General features: G+C 39.9%; 1 protein-coding gene across 1 annotated transcript in view; it reads right to left on the reverse strand.

Moving 5' to 3' along the window:
- The window catches only part of LOC140733433 (CUB and sushi domain-containing protein 1-like), a 2013313-nt gene that overhangs the window by 511642 nt on the left and 1478078 nt on the right, over positions 1–23593 (reverse strand). Inside the window, exons 13-16 of the mRNA XM_073056756.1 lie at positions 5874–6056; positions 3614–3940; positions 2823–3017; positions 1581–1719 (exon numbers count right to left, since the gene is read on the reverse strand). Of these exons, the coding sequence (XP_072912857.1) occupies positions 1581–1719; positions 2823–3017; positions 3614–3940; positions 5874–6056 (844 nt within the window). The remainder of the gene's footprint in view (positions 1–1580; positions 1720–2822; positions 3018–3613; positions 3941–5873; positions 6057–23593) is intronic.

Here is a 23593-nt window from a genome sequence, read left to right on the forward strand (position 1 = left end):
GCTGAAAGACAATTACATTTGGGAGCTTAACATCCAAGGATAAGCATCGTATTGAAAGGACAGGCAGGTAGGAAGACAGGGTGTGGTGGCTCTGTTGGTTAAAAAAATGAAATCAATTCCTTAGAAAGATGTGACATAGGCTCAGAGGGTGTAGAATCTTTGTGGTAGAGTTAAAGGGGTAAAAAGACCCAAATGAGAGTTAGAAACAGTTGCACAAATAGTGGCCAGGGCGTAGGATATAAAGTTCAATGTGAATAAGAAAAGGAATGTATAAAAGCAATGTTACGATAGCCATGGAGGATTTCAATATCAGATAGGCTGGGAAAATGAGGTTGGTCCTGGATCCCCATAGAGGGCATTTGTAGGATATCTACAAGATGGCTTTTCAGAGCAGCTTGTGGTTGAGCCCTTGGGGAAAGCTAATTCTGGATTGGGTGTTGTGTAATGAACCAGATTTGATTAGGGAGCTTAAAGTAAAGGGAGGCAGTGAACATAATTTGATAGAATGCACCCTGCAGTTTGAGAGGGAGAAAGTAAAGTCAGATGTATCAATATTACAGTGCAGTAAAGGGAATAGAGTGCCTTGAAAAAGTATTCAGCCTCCACAACTATTTCCACAATTTACTGACAAGAGAAACTCTGCAGATGCCAGAAATCCAAGCAGCACACACATAATGCTGGAGGAACTCTGCAGGCCAGGCAGCATCTATGAAAAAGGGTACAGTCAACATTTCAGGTTGAACCTGGCCAATAGCCCTCCATACACCTTTTGGAGTCCTTGACCTCATGAGAATGGACTTCCAGACTCCCAGAAAGAAACTGAAATTTTAGAACATGAAATAATAAAAGAGCAAATAGTAAGTTAAAAAAAAAGCTAAAATGTGAAACATTCCTATAACATTCTGCCTAGTTCGGAAATTGTACCATCTCTGATCGCAAGACCCTGCAGCAAATGATGAGGTCAGCTGAGAAGATCATCGGGGTCTCTCTTCCCGCCGTCACAGACATTTACACTACACGCTGCATCGGCAAAGCAAACAGCATTATGAAGGACCCCACGCACCCTTCATACAAACTATTTTCCCTCCTGCCATCTGGGAAAAGGCACCGAAGCATTCAGGCTCCTACGACCAGACTATGTAACAGTTTCTTCCCCCAAGCTATCAGACTCCTCAATACCCAGAGACTGGACTGACACCTTACTGCCCTATTGTCCTGTTTATTATTTATTGTATTGCCTGCACTGTTTTGTGCACTTTATGCAGTCCTGGATAGGTCTGTAGTCTAGTGTAGTTGTTTTTTTTGTTTTAGATGTAGTTCAGTCTAGTTTTTGTACTGTGTCATGTAACACCATGGTCCTGAAAAACGTTGTCTCATTTTTACTATGTACTGTACCAGCAGTTATGGTCAAAATGACAACAAAAGTGACTTGACTTGACTTTAAGCATGAATCAATAGAGAGTAAAGGCATAGTCCACAAACTGATACCATACTCTACTGTTCTAAATTTTGGAACATGCAATAATAAAAGAGCTGATAGTATCTTCTATTTTTGATAGTAAGAAATGAAAATGAATAACCTGTCAAATGTTATTTTGATGGAATGTCGTTGCTCTGCTTCAATCACCCATTCACAGTTCAGAGAGTCCTTGTAATATCCAGGCCATCCTGGTGATAGTATTATACCAGTGGGTGCTGTCAAGTGGCCACCACAAGGTGCTACAAAAGATTTTTAAAAAATACAGTATTATATATAAATACATGTAATGTCATTCACCATCACTGAGTCATACAACATGGAAACAGGCCATTTGGCCCAAGTAGCACATACTGACTATGATGAACCAGTCAATGAATTAATTCATTTAACCAAATAATTATCAATTCCATTCGGCCCATCAAGTCCGCTCTGCCATTCTATCATGGCTGATATATTATCCCTCTCAACCCACATCCTCCTGCCTTCTCCTCTTAACCTTTCTCACCCTTTCACTTTGGAATGTGAGTGGAAACCCATGCAGTCACAAGAGAGACATGTCTCCACGCAGACAGCACCCAAGAATAAAATGGAGCATTGCAGCAGCTGTATCAAGAGCTACATCATTGTGGACACCTGCCCAAAAATAATATACTTCCCCAAAATCAGAGCTGAAGTGTTAATAGTTAGGAATCAAAAACACAAAAGATTCTGCAGATACCGGAAATCCAAATAACTTCATCAGGTGCCGATGAAGCAACTTGGTCTAAAACATCGGCTACTTATGTATTTCCATACAGTAGATGCTGCCTGCCCTGCTGAATTCCTTCAGTATTTTGTGTACGTTGCTGTTAATAGTTGGGCTTGGATTGTTCTTTGTTGAAAGGTTTCCCCTACTTTAGCTGAATTGTTCAATGAAATACACAATTGACACCCTGCAAGTTGACAGAATAGTCAACACTCCTCATCCTTGAAGGTGCCTGACTGAAGAAATTTATGATTCAAATGTGCAAATCAAGCGGTCAAAATAAGGGCTGTGAAATGTAGAACCTAGAACCGCACAGCACATTACAGGTCCTTTGGCCCGCAATGTTGGGTCGTCCTTTTAACCTTCTTCAAGATCAATCCAACCCCTTTCCCCCTACATTGCCCTACACTTTTCTTTCATCCATGTGCCTTTCTAAGTGTTTCTGAAATGTTCCTAATATATCTGCCTCTACCGCAACCCTGCAGTGAACTTCCATACACTTCAACTTGCATGTAGAATAAATTAAATATCCTTTTCCCATGAAAATCCCCATTTTACTTCTCCGCCCCACGTCCCCAACCACTGCCCGCAGACTACCTTCACACCGTGGCACAGCAGAGTTCCAAATGACATTCCCTTCCTGCATTATACAGGTTATTGTCTCTGATCCTTGCGTTTTGATAAAGCCTTCATCGCAGTGAAAAGACACAGAACTTCCCAGCAGGAAGATATCACCAAAGCGCCTTCCATTGATCGGAATACCAGGATCATGGCATTCATTTTGGCCAAAAGCTGGTTAAGAAGAACACAAAGAATATCAGTACTCTTATCATCTAAATCCACAACCTACTCATGGTAAAGACACACGCAAAACATAACAAATAACCATACAAAACTTCAACAGGATTGATTTAATATTTAATGTGATTAAACTAAATATCAGAATGTATCTAAGGATCATTTAATGCTAATATTTTATGATTTATTTTCTTCCAAAGAGGGCAGACATAATTCAAAGTGCAACAGGTGGATTAAATTTTTAATTGTTTTTGAATTGCAGAAAGAAGTCTAGGTGGCATAAAATATTAGCCACTTTCATCAATGTATGGAGAATAATGCTTGAGGAGGAGAAGTTGTAACCAGAATCCAATGTAACTCTGGAGGTCTGACACAACAAGCTTTATCCCATACAACAAGCTGTACTTTGAACAGTACAGCACAGTACAGGCTCTTCAGCCCACAATATTGTGCCAACATTTTCACCTACTCCATGATCAATCCCTCCTTAGAGCACATTTCTATCACAACATTCCTGTCAGCACATGTAGATTGAGATGGCAAAACAGGCAACATTTCCCTGCTATGAAACAGAAATCTCTTAGATTTACTTGTGTAGGTGATGTTGAAGCCTCGCCCGGTGGTTGAATGGTCAGACTGGAACTCCAGGCGGGTGATGTGGCCATTGCTGGCCAGCTGGGAGGGGACGTCATTGCCAGAGAAGGTCCCGAGAACCGCGGAGTCTGCAGTTCCATCGTCCTTTATGGTCAGGTAATCGAACTGAGGCTCAACGTCAAAGTCATTGAAGATCAGGTGGATCCTGCTGGCTGGTTCCGCAATGATGAGCCACACACAGTTCATGTTGTTGCCATACTCTTCTGGGTAGTTTGGAGACAGCACGACTCCCGATGGTGTTGTGAAGTTGAAGAAACAGGAGACTGTCCGAAAGTAATACAGAACATATCAGATTCTCATGGTACCAGTCACTGACCTGTTTAATGTAAACAGCTACTTCTTACATGTATCAATAACTTTATATTAAATTAATGCATAATAGGAAGAAGAACTAGACTATTCAGCCCAATGAATCTGCTCTGCTAATCTACAGAGGCTGATTTTTTTGTAGAACATTGAGCATAGTGTATGGAACACAGCACATTACAATATTGTACCGACCGACATAAACCTACTCCACAGTCAATCTGATCCTTCTCTCTTGTCCCACTTGCCTTTGCCATTCTATCCTTAACTCCTTCTACAATCAATCTCTGCCGTAAATACATCCAGTGTCTTGGCCTCCACTATCCTCTATGGCAATGGATTTACCATGCTCTGGCTAAAGAATTTCCTCATCTCTATTCTAAAGAGACAACCATCCATCCTGAAGCTGTGCCTGTGGATCTTAGATGATTTCACTAATGGAAACACCAAAAATAGCAGGAGGAATTAAGGGAGGAGTTTTAAGTCCTTTTAAGAGGCTTCACTGTCCTTCATTAGTTCACATAGAATGATTTTTAAAATTAATAAGTGGAATTGTATATAAAACCACATTAGTTTATTGCAACCCAATTACACTGCTGCAGAATTTCAATTCTATATAAATGAGTGTCATAGAATCATAGAGCAGTACTGTACATCTTTGGAACAAGCTCTTCAGACCATCTAAACCATGCTCAACTATTATTCTGCCTAGTCTCATTGACCTGCACCAGAAAACATGCCTTCCAGTCTTATACTGTTTGAATCTGGGAGAAAGATACTGGCTGTCTACTCTTTCTATGCTTCTCATAGTTATATATACATCTTTCAGATCTCCTGCCTCCACCACTCCAGAAAAAGCAACCCAAGTTTGTCCAACTTTCCTTATAACATGTACTCTCTAATGCAGGCAGCATTCTGGTAATCCTCCTCTGCACCCTGTCCAAAGCCTCCACATCTTTCCTGTAACGGGATGACCACAAGTGAATGCAATGCTCCAGATGCAGCCTGACCAAAATTTTATAAAGCTAGAACATGCTTACTTCTGAGTTGCTTGAAATAAATAATTTAAAGCCTGCATCTATGGACCTCTCTGTCCCTCCCCTCCAGCAACCAGTTACTACCTTGAAGATATTTCCAATCTATCTGATAAAATCGAAAGTGTGAGATGAAATGTTCTGAGAGGAATCAGTTACAAAGGGCCAAAGAAGCAGTGAAACAAGAGTACAAGGAGGTAACAAAATGGAAAGTGCTTCAAATGGATAGGGTGGTGAAGAAGGTGAATGGTGTGTTGGCCTTGATTATCTCGGGGTTGAGTTCAAATGCCATGGGGTTTCATTGCAGCTCTATAAAACATTGGTTAGTTCACATGTAGGATTTTGTGTTCAGTGTTGGTCGCCTTATTATAGGAAGGATACAGGTGCTTTAAAGAAAGCACAAAGGGGATTTACCAGGATGTTGCTTGGATTAGGGAATACGTCTTACAGGTTCAGCAAGCTAGGGTGTTTCTCTTTGGAGCAAAGGAGAATGAGAGATAAATTGATAAGAGGTGTACAAGATCTAAGTGGCATAAATCAAGTGGATAGCTAGAGACTTTTCACTAGGGCTGAAATGGCTGATACCAGGAGGCATAATGTTAAGGTGATTGGAGCAAAGTATAGGGGGAATGTCAGAGGCAGACCTTTTACACAGAGTGTGGTGCACTGTTGGACGTGGTGGACAATTAAGAGACACAGAGATAGGCACATCGATGATAGACAAATGGAGGGCTATATGTGGAGAAGAAGTTTTAAAGTCTTAGAGTACAGTAAAAGGTCAGCACAACATTGTAGGCCAAAGGGACTGTACTGTGGTGTATTGTTCTATGGTCCATGTTTAAATTAAAGTTCTTACACACACAGCTGGGTTTGTTGCCAGACCACTGATTGTTCTGTTGGCAAGTAATTGTCCGCTCTCCCACCAGCTCAAAGGCTGACTGACATTCGAACGTCAATGTGTCTCCATGCAGAAAGCTGTTCCCACTTCTTTTCCCATAAGCTGGAACTCCAGGATCACCACAGCTTCCCTTTTCAATTTCTGGACAAAGAGAGAAAGAAAGCATTGTGATTCATATTAATTCATGGAATGAAACAACTCTAGCTCTGTCCAGTGTGAAGAAGTTAACAGAGAAAGTTCCTAAAGGGCAATTATCATCAGAGAACCAATATGTAAAACACTATGAATATTAAAAATCTGAAATAAAACTGGAACTGCTCACTGGAAGTACTCAGCTGAACAGGAAGCATCTGTGGAGAGAGGAACAGGGTTAATAAGATTAAGATTAACATGAGCTTTATTTGTCACATGTATATCAAAACATACAGTGAAATGCATTGTCTGCAGCAACGATCAACACAGTCTGAGGATATTCTGGGAGCAGCCCTCAAGTGTTGGCTTGCTTCCAGTGCAGACAGAACATGCCCACCGCTCACTCACCCTAACTTGTATGTCTCAGGAGAAACAGGAGCCTGAAGACCTGAGCTAAATAATAAATAAGAATAAATCAGAAACAGCTTCTTTCTTCCCACCATCAGATTTCAGAATGATCCATGAAGCCTTGCTACTCCTTGTTTTTTGGCGCTGTTTATTTTTGGAATTCATAGTACACTACCTACTCTGTCTACATTTCTTGCTGATTCAGTAAAGCAGCCAGTATAATCTAGGACCCCACCCACCACACAGATTCTCTCTTCTGCCCCCTCTTATCGGGCAGAAGATACAAAATCTTGAAAGGATGTACTACCAGACTCAAGGACAGCTTCTTTCACACTGTTATAAGACCATTGAATGGTGCCCTGGTACAATAAAATGGACTTCTGACTTCACAATCCACCTTGATATGAACTTGCAACTTCTCGTCCAAATTCAAGGTTATTTTCATTCAACCATACACGTGTATACAAGCTAAACAAAACATCATTCTTCTGGGGCCAAGGTGTAAAACACAGTACACATAGTTGATGCACCATCAATAACTCACTCTAAGACGTAAGAAACAAGATATCGGCTTTTATTGACTGGAAGAATGAACAACACTACATCCTAGAGAATGAGGCCGGGCTCAGGCCTCAATCGCCTTTATACAGGGGTCTGTGGGAGGAGCCACAGGAGCAGTCAGCAGGGGTCTGTGGGAGGAGCCACAGGAGCAGTCCAGACAGGTATATGTAGTTCACCACAATAGTCACGCATAGAAAATATTGTCTGCCTTTCTCTGTAACTGTAACAGTTTATTCTACATTCTGTTATTTATTTTCCCTTGTACCAGCTCGATGCACTGAAGTGGTAAAATGATCTATATGGATGGAATGTAAACAAAACTTTTCACTGTAAATTGGTATATGTGACAATAATAAATGAATTAATAGATCAACTTGCATCGTCTGGCATATGGGGAGAAATCAGCGTACCAGAACATATTCAAGGGACTGCTGACTGACGGACATAGCTGGTTTTAAGAAACAGTTATCGAAAGTTGGAGAGCCTGAAAGTCAACATAAACACTCTAATCTGATGAGGCAAGATGTAGGGATGCTTGCTTTAAGGAGACATATGCTAGATTCATATTTTCTTTCACAGGACTGAAGGAGACCTTCAGGCAGAGGTTTCCCTGTAGGTACTGGCCAGAACTGACAAACCCAATGTAACAGGAAATGCAAAGATTGATGTATCAATTCGTCCTATCATTTCCCTGTAGGTCAAGGCATTTTAATGTATTGTCAAAGCCCTGCATTCTGACCTGCTGGCAAGTTAAGAACTGCTGATACTGACTAACTGACTGATTGAAGTGGAACATGTGTTGCTGGTGCAAGTCTGTGGAAGAAAAATCCTCAATGTCAATCTGTTACAGAAATTCAAAAGAAATTAAATGTAAATTCAGTTTTGCCCTTAGCAAAATAATTGATATTACTTGATTTTTTATAGCTAGATATAATATAATGATGACTTTGGGAGGAATGTAAATATCTGCTTATTGTTTTGAAAGCCCAGTTTTGGGGCAACATTTTTGAGAGTTTCTGAGAGCGGCATAATTTACATAATGCTATCACGGTGCCAGTGTTGGCGTGTGGCCAAGTGGTTAAGGCGTCCGCTTAGTGATCTAAAGGTCGCTCGTTCGAGCCTTGACAGAGCCTTGAGCAAGGCACTTAACCATACTTTGCTCTGCGATGACACCAAGCTGTATGGGTCGTAATGCCCTTCCCTTGGACAACATTGGCGGCGTGGAGAGGGGGAATCTTGCAGCTTGGGCAACTGCCGGTCTTTCATAAAAAAACTTTGCACAAATCCACGGTCTATTGAGACTAATGGAGGCCTACATCACAGTGCCAGCAACCCAGGTTCAATTACCAATACTGTCTCTAAATAAATAAATCTTTAAATAAATGAATAAATAAAAAATAAATCAGAACAACACAAGCAGCAACACTACAATAAAACAAGAAAATATCTGCAAAAAGTAAGTCCCTTTCCCACCCTTCCACCCACCCCCTCTCAAACAGGCCACACCTCCAGTTCTCGGCTTTGGACACTCAAACATCGTGCCTTCAAACTCCACTCTCTGACCTGGACTCTCAAAAAATATTTAGGGATGCCACAGTAGTGCAGCAATTAGTGCAAATCTATTACAGCTCAGGGCATCAGAGTTCAGAGTTCAATTCCTGTGTCCTCTGTAAGAAAGTCTGCACATTATTCCTGTAAGGGCGTGGGTTTGTTTTGGATCCTTCTGTTTCCTCCCACTGTCCAAAGACATATCAATTAGAAGGATAATGTCATTATACCGTAAATTGTCCTGTGATTAGGCTAATGTTAAATAGGTAGGTTTCTGGCCAGTGCTGCTTATTGGGCCACAAAAGGCCCAATAACACTGTATCTTTAAATAACTTTTTTATAATAAGAATTGTTTTTATATTTTAATATTGACAACATAGATGTTTCCATTTATTTCACTGAAATGATTTGAAGGAATCATTTGCTACACTTTCAGTGAATTATATTGAGTATCGAAGTATTTGCTGTTGTTTAATCATTTTTGCTTAAGCTCTGGTTTCTTGCTCTGTGTTCCAATTAGACAGTTGCATCACTGTCCATTGCCTTCTGTCCTCTCCTATCAGGTCCCCCCTTCTCCAGCTCAGTATCTCTTTCCCAGCTCTTTACTTCACCACTCTCCCCCTTCCGGTTTCACCTATCACCTTGTGTTTCTTCTTCCCCACCCCTCACCTTCTTACTCTGAGTCCTCATCTTTTTTCCCTCCAGTGCTGCCGAAGAGTTTCGGCCTGAAACGTCAACTGTGCTCTTTTCCATAGATGCTGCCTGACCTGCTGAGTTCCTCCAACATTTTGTGTCTGTTGCTTGCATCACTGTCTGGCATGAGGCAGCCACTGCGCGGAATCAGGAAAAGCTGCAGAGGGTTGTAAACTCACCCACTCCATCACAGATACCCTGCCCAGCATGAGGATATCTTCAAAATGCAATGTCATCATTTGGGCCCCCGTCAATTCGCACATGCCCTTTTCTCCTTGTTATTATCAAGGAGGAGGTACAGGAATCTGAAGCCACACACTCAATGATTCAGGAACTGCTTCTTTACCTCTGCCATCAGATTCCTGAATAGATAATCAACCCATATGCTTTCTTTTTGCACTACTTATTTAATTTAATTTTTTTAAATGTATTTTCTTATTATAACTTACAGTTCTTCCTTATTATTGCAATGTACTGCTGCTGCAAAACAAGAACTTCCCGACATATGTCAGTGAAATTACTCTGACTCTGATCCAATTGCACCGATCTTGAGTCTGACTTGTGGTCATTCACAGTGTGAGTGCAGTGAAAGAGGTGAGTTAAAGATTAGATTTATTTATCACATGTACAGTGTGTTGAAACATCGAATCATACATCACTTGCATCAGAGGATGTGCATGAGGGCAGCCTGCCAGTGTCATCACACTTCACATAGCATGGCCACAGATTAATAACCCTAACCTGGATGTTTTTAGAACATAGGAGGAAACTAGAGCACATGGAGGAAGCACACGTGGTCACTGGGAGAATGTGCAGACTCCTTATACTTCCGGCTCATTACACTGCTGGCGTTTAGGGCAGCAGTGAAGATCATCCATCTCTGATGGTGATCAGGGTTTCCTTCATCATGTCAGTAGCTTCCTCTCAGTTTTCACTACTGTCAGTCATGCACGTCCCAGACTGAGACTCAGGAATACTGTTACACTCAGATGCAGAAGAATTGCTGTTTCCACAACAATTCTGTTTTACCAGTCGGAGTTGCTGGCCCTAAGCTGAACCCCTGAACCTGGTGGATGGGTAGAACCACTTTTAGTTTGGCCTGTTGATCTGTTTGGCATGAGTGACCGTACCAAGAGCCAAAGCATAAAGCCCTGACTCCAGCCAACAAACCCAATGACAAGATTGTGGTCCTCTTGGAGGAAACTCCTTACACAGCAGTTGAATTGAAGCTGGCTCATTGTTACTGTAAGAGCTTACACCAGCTGCTACACTACCATGTCACCCCAATGAACCTCTGTAGCAGTCTGCCAGTAGTCAGTGTGCTGTTGAACTTGAAACCATGTCTCTTCCACAGTGCTCAGTACTTTAATCCCATGAACCACCAAAACTAAGTTTGGGGCAAATATCTTGAAAAATTTCACCTTCTTTAAAAAGGGCTGTGGAGTGGGCAAATTGTTCCTGAAAACCAATCATGCATTTTACAATACAACTAATGGGGAGATTAATGAATAAAAAGCTGCAAGTGTCAGAATACATAGGTAATTTTTTATTTAGAGATACAGTCCCTTAAGCCCACACCCCTCATTTACATCCAAGTGGCCAATTAACAAACTGACCTGATCAACACACACAAAATGCTGGAGGAACTCCGCAGGTCAGCAGCATCTATGAAAATGAATAGACCTGCTAACCTGTATGTCTTTGGGATGGGGGAGCAAAATGGAGCACCCAGAATAAATCAAGCAGTTGTGGCAAGAATGCACAAATTTCTTACAGACTGCAGCAGGAATTGAACCCAGGTAGCTGGTACTGTACTAATATTACACAAACGGCTATGCTACTGTGCTGCCGAAAATGTAAAGGTTGAATAAAAATTATTCCTAAACTACTAACAAGAAGATAAATATATTCAGAATATAAACCAGTAGCAATTTTATTAGGAACACCTGTACACCATTAATGCAAGTATCTAATCAGTTAATCATGTGGCAGAAACTCAATGCATAAAAGTATGCAGACATGGACATGAGTTCAGTTGTTATTCAGACCAAACATCAGAATTGGAAAGAAATGTGATCTAAGTGATTTTGACCATGGAATGATTGTTGGTACCAGATGATGTGATTCGAGTATCTTAGAAACTGCTGATCTCCTGGGATTTTCACAACAATTTCTAAAGTTTACAGAGTACGGCGTAAAAAAAATCATCCGGTGAACAGCAGTTCTGTGAGTGTAAACACCTTGTGAATGAGAGAGGTCAGGGAATGGCCAGCCTAGGTCAAATTGACAGGAAGGCAACAGTACCTCAAAAAACCACGCATTACAACAGTGGTGTGCAGAAGAGCATCTCTGAATACATAACACGTCGAACCTTGAAGCTGATGAGCTACAGCTGTAGAAGACTACACAGATACACTCAGTGGCCACTTTATTAGATCCAGGAGGCAGCTTGTAAAGTGGCCACTGGGTGTATATCCATAGAAGATACAAATTTTGAACTTATTGTAACACATAAAGTAATATTGTTTGGGGCATTATTTATAGCAAATGAGCCTCTTTATTACAGTTGTAACATTGCACATTTAAGGGAGAGAATCTAGATTAAAAAGATACTAGCAGAAATACTCAGATAAATTCTGCCTTGAAAATGCTTATTTTAACAATAAAACAATTCTGCTGGGTGCTATTATCCAGAAATTGCATTTCTGCACAGACTGACATATAAATTTAAATCGGACATGTAGGAGAGAATGACCTCACGCTCAAACATACCCCATAACTTTTATGATGCTTCCCAGTATAGATTGTCTATAAATCGCTTCTTTATTTTGTGAGTAATATACTTTACAGTGTGTAATTTCCTTTTGGTTTACTGGCCAGCAAGGGGTTCTAAAAATGCTGCTCATTTTCCCTGTTAATGCATCACCAGTGTTTAATTGCTTCCCTTAAGTGTAAACATCAGACCCAAGAAATACCACTTTCAATTTGGATTCAATTTAAAGAAAATTGAAAAATTGGACACCTTTCCTCTGCTTTATTTGCTCATTTGACGGTTGTATCACAGCCTTCTTTTGGTGTCTCTGATGTACGTGGGAGAACATTCTGACTGGTTGCATCACCACCTGGTATGGAGCCTCCAACGTACAGGATCACAAGAGATTGCAGTGGATCATAGCCTCAGCCAGCCGCATCAAGGACACATCCCTCCCCACCACCAGGGACATCTTCAAGAGGTGATGCTTGAAGAAGAAAGCATCCATCACTCAGGACCCTGATTATCTAGGACATGCTCTCTTTTCATTACTAGCATCAAGGAGAAGCAACAGGAGCCCAAAGACGTCCACTCAGTGATTCAAAAACAGCTTCTTCCCCTCCATCTTCAGATTTCTGAACAGTCCATGTCCCATGAACACTACCTTGTAATTTCTCTTTTGCAATATTTGTTTATATTGGACCCTATAGTAACTTTTATGCCTTGCACTGTTCTCTACTACTAAAGAACAAATTTTGTGACATGGATCAGTGATAATAAACCTAATCCTGAAACAACTCACCTTGAAAAGTTCACTTTGTCTTGGATTGCTAGCTTTCCAGTTGGCATTCAAGGCAGGGTTGGAATTCCTATAAGACCACTCCTGGGGATTGAAGTTCTATCCATAAAAAAGCCCCTTACAAAGTCCAATGAATAGTATGGGACTCAGAACTGGACACACAGTTCCCATTGGAAGAATATGAGTGCTTAAAATTGATAAATTGGTAATACAGTTTAATTTTGTCATGTGTACTGAGGTACATTGAAAAGCCTGTCTGGCTTAATGCTCATACTGATGAATTCATTACAATGGTTCATTGAGGTAATAAAAGATAAAACAATAACAAAGTGCAAAATAAAGTGTTGCAGTGCAGTGCAGGCAGACAATAAGGTGCAAGGTCATAAAGAAGTAGATTGCAAGGTCAAGATTCCAACTTATACCTCTAGGGAACCATTTAATAGTGTTATAATAGCAGGACAGAAGCTGTCCTCAAACTTGGTAGTGAGTTCCTTCTGCCTGATGTGAGAGGGGAGAAGAAAGAATGTATGGGATGGATGGGGTAATTGATTACACTGCCTACTTTACCAAATCACCAAGAAGTGTAAGCAGAGTCCATGGATGGAAGGCTGGTTTGCATGATGTGCTGAACTGTATGCGTAAGTTACTTGCAGAGCAGTTGTCGTACCAAACCATGATGCACCCAAATAGGATACTTTCTATGGTGAATTGATAAAAACTGGTAAGTATCAAAGAAGATGAAACAAATTTCTTTAGCTTCCTGATGTAGATAGATAGATTGATGAATTCTCTTGGCCATGACAGCAATCTGGTTGGACCAGAACAGAGTATTAGTGATGTTCATGCCTAGGAATGTGGAGCTCTGAAATTCTTCACTCAGAAGGTGATGAGAGTATGTAATGAGCTACCAGAGGAAATAGTGGATGCAGATTTCAGAATTTAAGAGAAATTTGGATAAATACATGGATGAGAGGGGCATGGAGGTCTATGGTGCACAGATCGGACTCACTCTCCCTCTTGCTTGCTGATGCCGGAAGAAGGTGCAGGAGTCGTCCTCACATTGCAAGGGTAGATCAGTGCAGCTCATGGCAGTGGACTTGATTTTAGCACACTCCGCAGTTTGTATTACATATGCTGCCGGTTTCTCTTTTTTTGCTAATTTGCACTATTTGATCAGGGTGTTTTAGCGCTAACTGGCTCTGCAGCCTGCAGTCAATGAATGACACAGCGCTAACTGAACTGAATGGAACTAAACTGAACACCCTTAGACAATTTCAAGGATGCTGTGGTTTGATATTTAATATTCTGTGTGTTAGTCACTCGCTTTTTTGCCATTTGCATGATTTATTCTTTTTTTTTGCCCATTGAGTGTTTGACGTTTTCTTTGAACAGATTCCATGGTGTTTCTTCGTTTCGTGGCTGCCTGTGGGAGGTTGAATCTCAGGGTTGTATTCTGTATACATACTTTGATAATAAATGTACATTCAATCTTTCCCATTGTGACAAGCTTAAAGTTTTTTGAGCTTGAAGAAGCAGTACAGCTTAACTGATTCACCAAGAGATTCCACCAGGAATTTCTACAATGGAGTTAAAAACAGCCAAAAAATCTAAATGAAGAATTCATATCTACACTGGCCTGGATACTACTCTCCAGGTGATCTAACTGCCTTAGATATTTATACTTCTAAGCTTTCAACCAATCCCGAAGAGATGCTTGTGGTTAAGTAAGCTCAACAAAAAGATAGAACACCTACAAACAACAAACAAGGAAGCATAGTGTGGTGTTAATTATTGAGATTTAGATAAAACCACTAAGAGTTGCATTTGATGTAGTACTTTTTTGTCTGACACCTTGTTCAAAATGAAATGAGACTGCTGGACGTCATGAGCGGCTGAATTTTTCTGCAGAATTAGTGTGGATGTTGTAATTACCTAGAGACAAATCCCTTTCCACCATAGTGAACTACTGGAAATGCAGCTGGTGCTTGGCGATTGACTCAAATGATTTATTCAGAGACAGCAAGGATGGTGCAGGAAGATGAGTTGGCAACTTGAATGGAGGCTATTGATTCTAATAATTTGTTGCAGCAAGCCAGAAGCAGACACAGACTACAAATGAGGCTGAGAAATTGGGATGTAAAAAGCACATTGAACAGAAAACTTTAGCTGTTTTTCAGCACATATTTGCTTCATCATTCATTCTACCATTAATTGTTCCCTTTCCTTCAATTAAAATAAAAACAGAGGAGTAAACACTACTCAGTACTTTTTTTGTAGTAAGAGCCTACAAAAAAAATGATGAACACAGCACAGTCCATCACAGGCAAAGCACTCTGCACCCTTCAGCACATTTACAAACAGGGCTGTCACAGGAAAGTAGCATCCACCATCAAGGATCTCACCATCCAGGCCATCTCTTCTCGCTGCTGCCATCTACAGACTGGAAGGACGTACAGTGCCTTCAGTATCATACCACCAGGTTCAGCATCAGTTATTACCCCGTAACCATCAAGCTTCTGAACAAGAGTGGATAATTCCACTCACCCAAACACTGCACTAATTCCACAACATATGGAGTTACTTTCAAGAACTCCACAACAATTTTCTCAATATTATTTGTTAATTAATGTATTATTTATTCAAAGTTCCAAGTTCAAAGTAAATTTTCTTGGTCTCCACACTTGTCGATTTGTTGATAAATGTTATTATCAAAATACATATATGTCACTATATACAACCCTGAGATTCATTTTCTTGTGGGTGTACTCAGCAGACCTATAGGATAGTACCTATAATAGGATCAATGGACAGTACCTCCAATCTATAGAAATTTGCCTCTGATCTGTCCCTCCGATGAGGACAGCCTCATAGACTGTTATGACATCATTAGGGAGATGGTCAATCTCCCTCATATAGGCTGTTTCATCACAATCTTTGATTTGGCCCAGGACAGAGAAGTCATCAGCAAACTTGAATATGGCATAAGAGCTGCGCTTAGCCAGACAGACATAGGCGTAAAGTGAGTGGAGTGTGGGACTAAGCACACAGCCCTGTGGGTCACCTGTGTTGATAGACTTCATGGAAGAGATTTGGTGGAGATGGCTAACAACTTTAAATTACCAATGGCTTTGAATGGATCAATGAATTTTTTTTGTATAAGCAGTTTATCTTCATTTGCACATTGGTTATTTGCAGTCAGTGTGTGTTGCTTTTCATTATTAAATTGTATTTATTTGTTCTATTGTGAATGTTCACAAGAAAATGAATCTCAAGGTAGCAGACACTTACATATACTTACTTTGAACTTTAAACTTTCATCTAGTATTGAGCAACTGAGAGATGAGCTCAAAGCTCTAGCAGATGCAAAAGGTGCTGGAAAGTTAAACCACTCATTGGAAAAGGAGTCTTCAAGAATTGCCACTTGAGGATAATTTAAAATAGGTCATAGTTTAAAGGCAAAAGGTGTAAGACTTAAGTGGAACATGAAAAGAAACTTCTTCACTTATTGGGAGCTCTGAGTGTAAAATAAGCTGCCAGTGGAGGCCGTGGATGTGGGTTCAACTGCAATATTTAAAAGAAGTAAAAGAAGTTTGGATAAATACATGCATGAAAGGAGAATGGAGGGTTATCTTCCAAGTGTGGGTCATTGGGACTAGGCAGAATAATAGTTTGGAATGGACTAGTTGGGCCAAAAGACCTGTTTCTGTGCTGTAGTGCTCTGACATTTGAAATGATGATAGCTAACAGTAGGAGTGATATACTTGATCAGAGTATTTCACAGATATTAGATGAAACTATCCAATATTAAATAAATGAGTTAATGGCTAGAACATATTCAACATGTGGAAACAGGCACCCATATGTTGAAGAGCCAATGCCATCTTGACACTAGAGTTTGAATCTCTAATCTTCAACTAGAGGACCTGAATTATAGAAAAGGTAAAGTAAGTTAGTATTTTATTTCCTCGAGCGCAGGAAAATGAGGGGATATTTGATAGAGTTACATAAAATTATGAAGGCTATAGTGAGTGTTAATGCAGGCAGGCTTTTTCGCCTCAGTTTGGGTTAGACTAGAACTAGAGGTTGTAGGTTCAGGGTGAAAGGTGAAATATTTAAGAGGAATCTAAAGGGAACCTTCTTTATTCACAGGGTAGTAAGTGTGGAACAAGCTGCCAGCAGAAGTGATGTATGCATGGTCAATTGTAACATTTAAGGAAGGTTTGGATAGGTTCTTGAATCAGAGGGGTAAGGAGTCTATGGTCTGAATGCAGACAGATTGGACTAGGCAGAAGACCAGGTTGGCATAGAATAGAAAAGTTAAAGGGTCTGTTTCTGTGCCAGAGTGCCCTATGATGATGTTTTTTTCATTTATTGACAATTTATTTCTAAAAATTTAAAAAAAAACTTGTGATTCTGATTCTCACTCCCACCTCAAACAATTCTGGGCAAATGAAAATCAGTCCTCGGTAGATGAAAACAAACAAGCCTTCTTAACAGTCACAGAACTCATGGTTTACCATACTGTAGAGACCCCTCCTATCTGCTTCTTTGACCTGCGGTACCTGCAGCAGACAGTTAAAGCCACTGGAAAAACATCACAAAGTCTTACAAATCCACTCAGAGAACAAGCAAAAACCAATTAACTGTTCCACAGTAATCTGCAAATTGCAATGAAATAACATGCACAGCAAAGAAATATTTATAGTGGAAGATGTTGTGGAATATCATGGAAACAGAGTTAAATACTAAAACTATGTATCAGTTACAATTCAGAATCAGATTTATTATCACTGCCATAGGTTGTGAAAACTGCTGTTTGTTTTGCAACGGTGGTACACTACAATACATAAAAAACTACAGAGAAATACAGAAACAAAGGTGATGATGAATCAGCATACAGGAAGGAAATTGAAAATCTGGCCATGTGGTGCCAAAACAACCTCTTACTCAATGTCAGCAAGACCAAAGAGATGATTATTGACTTCAGGAGGAGGAAACCAGAGGTCCATCAGCCAGTCCTCATCAGGGTCAGAGGTGGTGATGGTCAGCAACTTTAAATTCCTCGGTGTTGTCATTTCAGCAGATCTCTTGGTCTCGGCACTTAAGTGCAATTATGAAGAAAGCACAATAATGCCACTACTTCCTTAGAGGTTTGTGAAGACAGACTTCTATAAACTGTGGTGGAGAATATATTGATTGGTTGCATCACAGCCTGGTATGGAAATATCATTGTCATTGAATGGAAAATCTGACAAAAAGTAGTGGCTATAGCCCAGTTCATCACCAGTAAAGCCCTCCCCACCACTGAGCACATATACAAGGCAGACTGTTGTAAGAAAGCAGCATCCATCATCAAGGACCCCACCACCCTGGCCATGCTCTCTTCTTGCTACTGCCATCAGAAAGAAGGGACTGAAAGAAGCCTCAGCACCCAGAGCACCAGGTCAGGAAACCCTTCAACCATCAGATTCTTGGATCAGTGAGGATAACTTCACTCAACTTCATTTCCCCCATCAGTGAACTGTTCCCACAATCTATGGATCTACTTTCAAGGACTCTTCATCTCATGTTCTTGATATTTACTGCTTATATATATATTTTTGTTATTGCACAGATTATTGTCTTTTGCACATTGTTTGTTGGGTGTTGTCTATCATAGATTCTGTTATGTTTCTTGGATGCACTGTGTATGCCTGCAAGAAAATGAATCTCAAAGTTGTAGATGGTGACATATAAATGGTATTTTTACATATAGGTTGTAGATGATACTTTTATCATAAATGTACTTTCAGCTTGAACTTTGAACTTTGAGATAGATTTATTTCTACACTATTCTTGGTTGGTGCGACTGTAACGAAACCCAATTTCCCTCGGGATCAATAAGGTATGTCTGTCTGTCTGTCTGTCTAGATGACGAGAAACAGACAGGAAGAAAGAGACAGGCAGACAAGAAGCTATGTATATATACATAGACAGATATGACTAATATAAGGGGGCATATTTTTAAGGTGATCATACGAGAGTATAGGTCAGATGTCTGAACTAAGTTCTTTTTTACACAGAGCATGGTGGATATGAGAATCTCACAGCAAAGGGTAGCGGTCGAGGCAGATGCATTAGGGGCATTTAAGAAACTCTTAGATAGGCACATGGATTAAAAAAATGGAGGGTGACATGAGAGAAGGGTAAGAGTGATCTTAGAGTAGTTTAAAAAATCAGCAATACATCACGGGCCGAAGGGCCTGTACTGTGTTGCAATGTTCTATATTCTAAGTACTGCATTCTCTGTGATGACTTTCTGATTTAATATTAAACTAAGAATCCCATCTATTTTCGCGGAGAGAAATAAAGCACCTTATGACATAACTTCAACCAAAAAGCAGTGGAGTTATTGTTGGTGTCATGGTCAAGTTTAATCCCCCAAGTCATCATTTCTGAGACTCAGTATCTAGTGACTGATACACTGTTTTTCATGGGAACTTGCATTGCCTCTCTATTACAGCAGTGTTTTGTGCCTTGGGACATTCTGATAAAAGGAGCTGAAAAAATTACTACAAACGCAAGTCCTTTCTTTTTCAAAAGAAGTGCTCCAAGAATCACAACAATGAGATAACAAATTACTTTGAGATACTGTGCACTTCCTCTTATTCCAGCCTGTCAATTCATCGTGCAGTGTTAAGCACCATTCCACATGTCTAGGTTGTGTGGAATTGAGGATCACGGATCAACTTCATTTGCCATATATATATATTTCCATGTATTATGAATATGTGTGGAGTGTTGGTCAGGGTGTGAAATATAACAAAAAACAACATTCAACAATTATAAAAAAAATATATTGAAAATAAAAGGGTCTTATTTATTATACATGAAATGAAAAAAAACAGTTGAGATCAAAGAATGATATGAAATAAAATATACATAAATACATAAGTACCAGCATTTATTTACAATATAACCCACATGATAAAAAATAGATTAAAGTGCTTCCAGTCCAGTGTATATACGAGAGTAAAAGATAGAGGGGGTGGAGGTGTGGCTAACTAGAATGGTTGATCAGATTAATTCCCTGGGGTGGAAGAAAGATAGGACCATAAAACGTAGGAGCAGAATTAGGCCAGTTGATACATCAAATCTGCTCCACCATTCAATCATGGCTAATATCTTATCCTTCTCAACCCCAATCTCTTGCCTTCTCCATGTAACCTTTGACACCTTTACTAATCAAGAACCCATCAATCTCTACTTTAAGTACACCTAATAGCTTGGCTCCACAGCCAGCTGTGGCAATGAATTCCACAGATTCACCATTCTCTGGCTAAATAAATTCCTCCTCATCTCTGTTCTAAAGTGACATCCTTCTTTTCTGAGTCTGTGCACTCTGGTCCTGAATGCTCCCATTATAGGAAGATGCTGTGAAGTTTCTGTTGTAAAAGTCCTTTAATGCTTCCCAGAAGGAAGCTTTTGGAAAAGGCAGTTTGCAGAATGAAGCTGGAACCATAGCAACAATACCCTGGATTTTGCACCCATACTTAGCAACTTTAGAAATCGACAGAAGTCTGTTGAGCTGTTTATTTTTAATTGCACACTGAACCTCCTTAGTGCTAATGAGATTTAATATAGGCATTCATAACAGCCCACACTGAAATACACAGTGAGTAATCTAATGAATATAATAAAGTTAACAGCGTTATATTCACTTGGAAATGGTGTTGATTACCACCGGTGTTTTTAACATATCTATAGTGGATGAAAGGAACCTACTAGCCATACAAAGGAAATATACATATAGTGGCCACTTTATTAGGTACCTCCTGCACCTAATAAAGTGGACAACAAGTGTAAGTACATGGTCTTCTGCCACAGTAGCCCATCCACTTCAAGGTCCAATGTCTTATGCATTCAGAGAAGCTCTTTGGCACAGAACTTTTGTAATGCCAGGCTACTTTCTCATGCCTTCCTGTCAGCTTGAAACGGTCTAGTCATTCTCTTCTGACCTCTTTCATTAACAAGGCATTTTCACCCACAGAACTTCTGATCACTGGATTTTTTTTTCTTTCGCACCAGTTTCTATAAACTTCAGATACTGTTGTGCATGTAAATCTCAAGATATCAGCGGCTTCGGAGATACTCAAACTACCCCATTTAGCATCAACATTTATTGCACAGTCAAAGTTACTTAGATCACATTTCTTCCCCATTCTGATGTTTGGTCTGAACAGCAACTGAATCTCTTGACCATGTCTGCATCCTTTTATGCTTTGAGTTGCTGCCACATGATTCACTCATTAGAAGGTTACATGAACATATGAGGAATGTTTGATGACTTTGGATTTGTATTCGCAGGAATTTAGAAGAATGAGGGGAGATGTCATTGAAACTCCTCAAATACTGAAAGATCTAGATAGAGTGGATGTGGAAAGGATGCTTCCAATAATGGGAGAGTCCAAGGCAAAAGGGCACAGCATCAGAATAGAACGATGTCCCTTTAGAACAGAGGTGAGAGGAAATTTCTTCAGCCAGAGGATGGTAAATCTGTGGCTATGGAGGCCAAGTCATTGGGTATATTTAAAGTGGAGTTTGATAGTGAGGCACTCAAAGTCTGCAGGAGAAGGTAAGAGAATGGGGTTGAGAAAGGTAATAAATCAGCCTTTGTGGAATGGCTGAGCAGACTCAATGAGCTGAATGGCCTAATTTTGCTACTACAGTTTGTCTTACGGTCTTAACATGCAGGTGTACCTAATAAGGTAGCCACTGAGTGTAAATCACTCACATCCTGCTTCTGGGATTGTTGGGATTCATGCCACTGATAATTTAAATCTATTCCTCAGCTTTTTTTTCTCCAGTCCTGCCAAAGGGTTTTGGCCCAAAACATCGAATGTACTTTTTTTTATATAGATACTGCCTGGCCTGCTGAGGTCCTCTAGTATTTTGTGTGTGTTGCTTGGCTTTCCAGCATCTGCAGATTTTCTCTTGTTTGCTTTTTCATTCAAGAAGTTTTACAATGGGATAGTCAGCTGAATTTTGAAGAGTTAGCACTGAGGGTCTCGAAGCTAGATCCCACTTCACTTAAATGATAGTTCTAAACCCTGCTTTAAAAGGCATTTCAAGTCTTAAAATAATGCTAGTGTTAAAATTCAGACAAATATATTTTTGAAAAGCAATTTAAAATTAACCTTCTCAGAGGGTTGTAGATTAAGACAGCTCTATCATGTGCACTAAACTCCCCACCATCAAGGACATCTTCAAAAGACGGTGTCTTAAGAAGGCATCATCCATCATTAAGGATCTCCACCACCCAGGAAAACATTTTCACTTCTCATTGCTATCATCAGGGAGGAGGTACAGGATACTGATTACACAATTCAACATTTTAGGAACAGCTTCTTTCCCTCACCATCAGATTTCTGAATGGACAATGAACCCATAAAAACTACCTCTATTTTTGCTCTTTTTGCACTATTCATTTAATTTATATTTATACTTGTTTAAATCATACATATAAATTCCTTAAAGTAGTTTAAAATACACTTTCATTATATTTAATGTAATGTACTGCTGCTGCAAAGAACAACAAATTTCACAACATATGTCGGTGATAATGAAGCTGATTCTGATTCTGATTCAATTGCATTTCTTGTTAGTTGGAGAAATAACTGCTAAACATTACTTGAGAAGTGAATTCAGTGGATCATTGTATTTAAGTACAAAGCTTGGGTAACTCAGTTGATGAAAGATTGATACATTGTACACAAGTACAGTAACTGGTTTGGAAATCTACTGTGGCATTGATATTTTATGAAGGTCCTAAAATTTTACCAATAACAACTTAAAATGATTACTTTTTTTCGCCCTTTAAGAACCTCAAGTATTCAAATTAAGAGAATTGTGCATAAAACAGGGAATTAAATTATAAACACTCTAGCACCAGCTGTAAATTTTCCTCAGCTCAATGCTTTGAATAACACTCTGGGCAGCAGGCACAGATGAAAGTCATGAGTGAAGACAATATACCCATTGAAGACTACATTTCACATTTATTCTGGAAATATTCACTGCATGAAGTAAGCAGAATCTTAGATGATCTTCAGAATTTTCCACCATACCACCAACTTTGGTGTTTTCTGCGAATGTGTTAACCAGGTTAACTACAGTCTCATCTGAGTCTTTAACATTGATGACAAACAAAGGTGATCACAACACTGTTCTCTGCAGCACACCATTAGCTGCAGGTTTCCAACCTCATTAACAATCATCCATGGCCAGCCTCTCTCTTCTGCCACCAAGCCAATTTTGGATCCAGTAGGGCTGCTCACTGTGGATCCCATGTGATCTAACCATCCCGCCCAGCCTGCCATACATGACCTTGTCAAAAACTTTTGCTAATATGCATATGGTCAACGTCAACCACACTACTGCCATGAATACTATTGGTCATCTCCTCAACAAGCATCAAATCGGTGAATCGTGTTCTCCCATGCACAGAGCTCTGCTGACTATCATTAATCAGTCCTGGCCTTTCCAAATGCAGATTGATCCTCTCTCCCAGAAAACCCTCCAGTGACTTATACCACCATTCACCGACTTGTAGTTTCCTGGAATGTCCTGTCCAACCTTCTTAAACAAAGGCACAACATGAGCCACCCTTCTAACTCCTGGTCTATTATCTGTGGCCAATATAGACACAAAAATGTTTACCATAGCTCCACAATGTCCAAAGATAAACTTGCTCAGGCTCTGGGGGATCTATCCATATTTATTAATTTTAAGATCCTTCAACACCTC

Source organism: Hemitrygon akajei, chromosome 9 (genome assembly GCF_048418815.1).
Source record: "Hemitrygon akajei chromosome 9, sHemAka1.3, whole genome shotgun sequence".
Classification (NCBI taxonomy): domain Eukaryota; kingdom Metazoa; phylum Chordata; class Chondrichthyes; order Myliobatiformes; family Dasyatidae; genus Hemitrygon; species Hemitrygon akajei.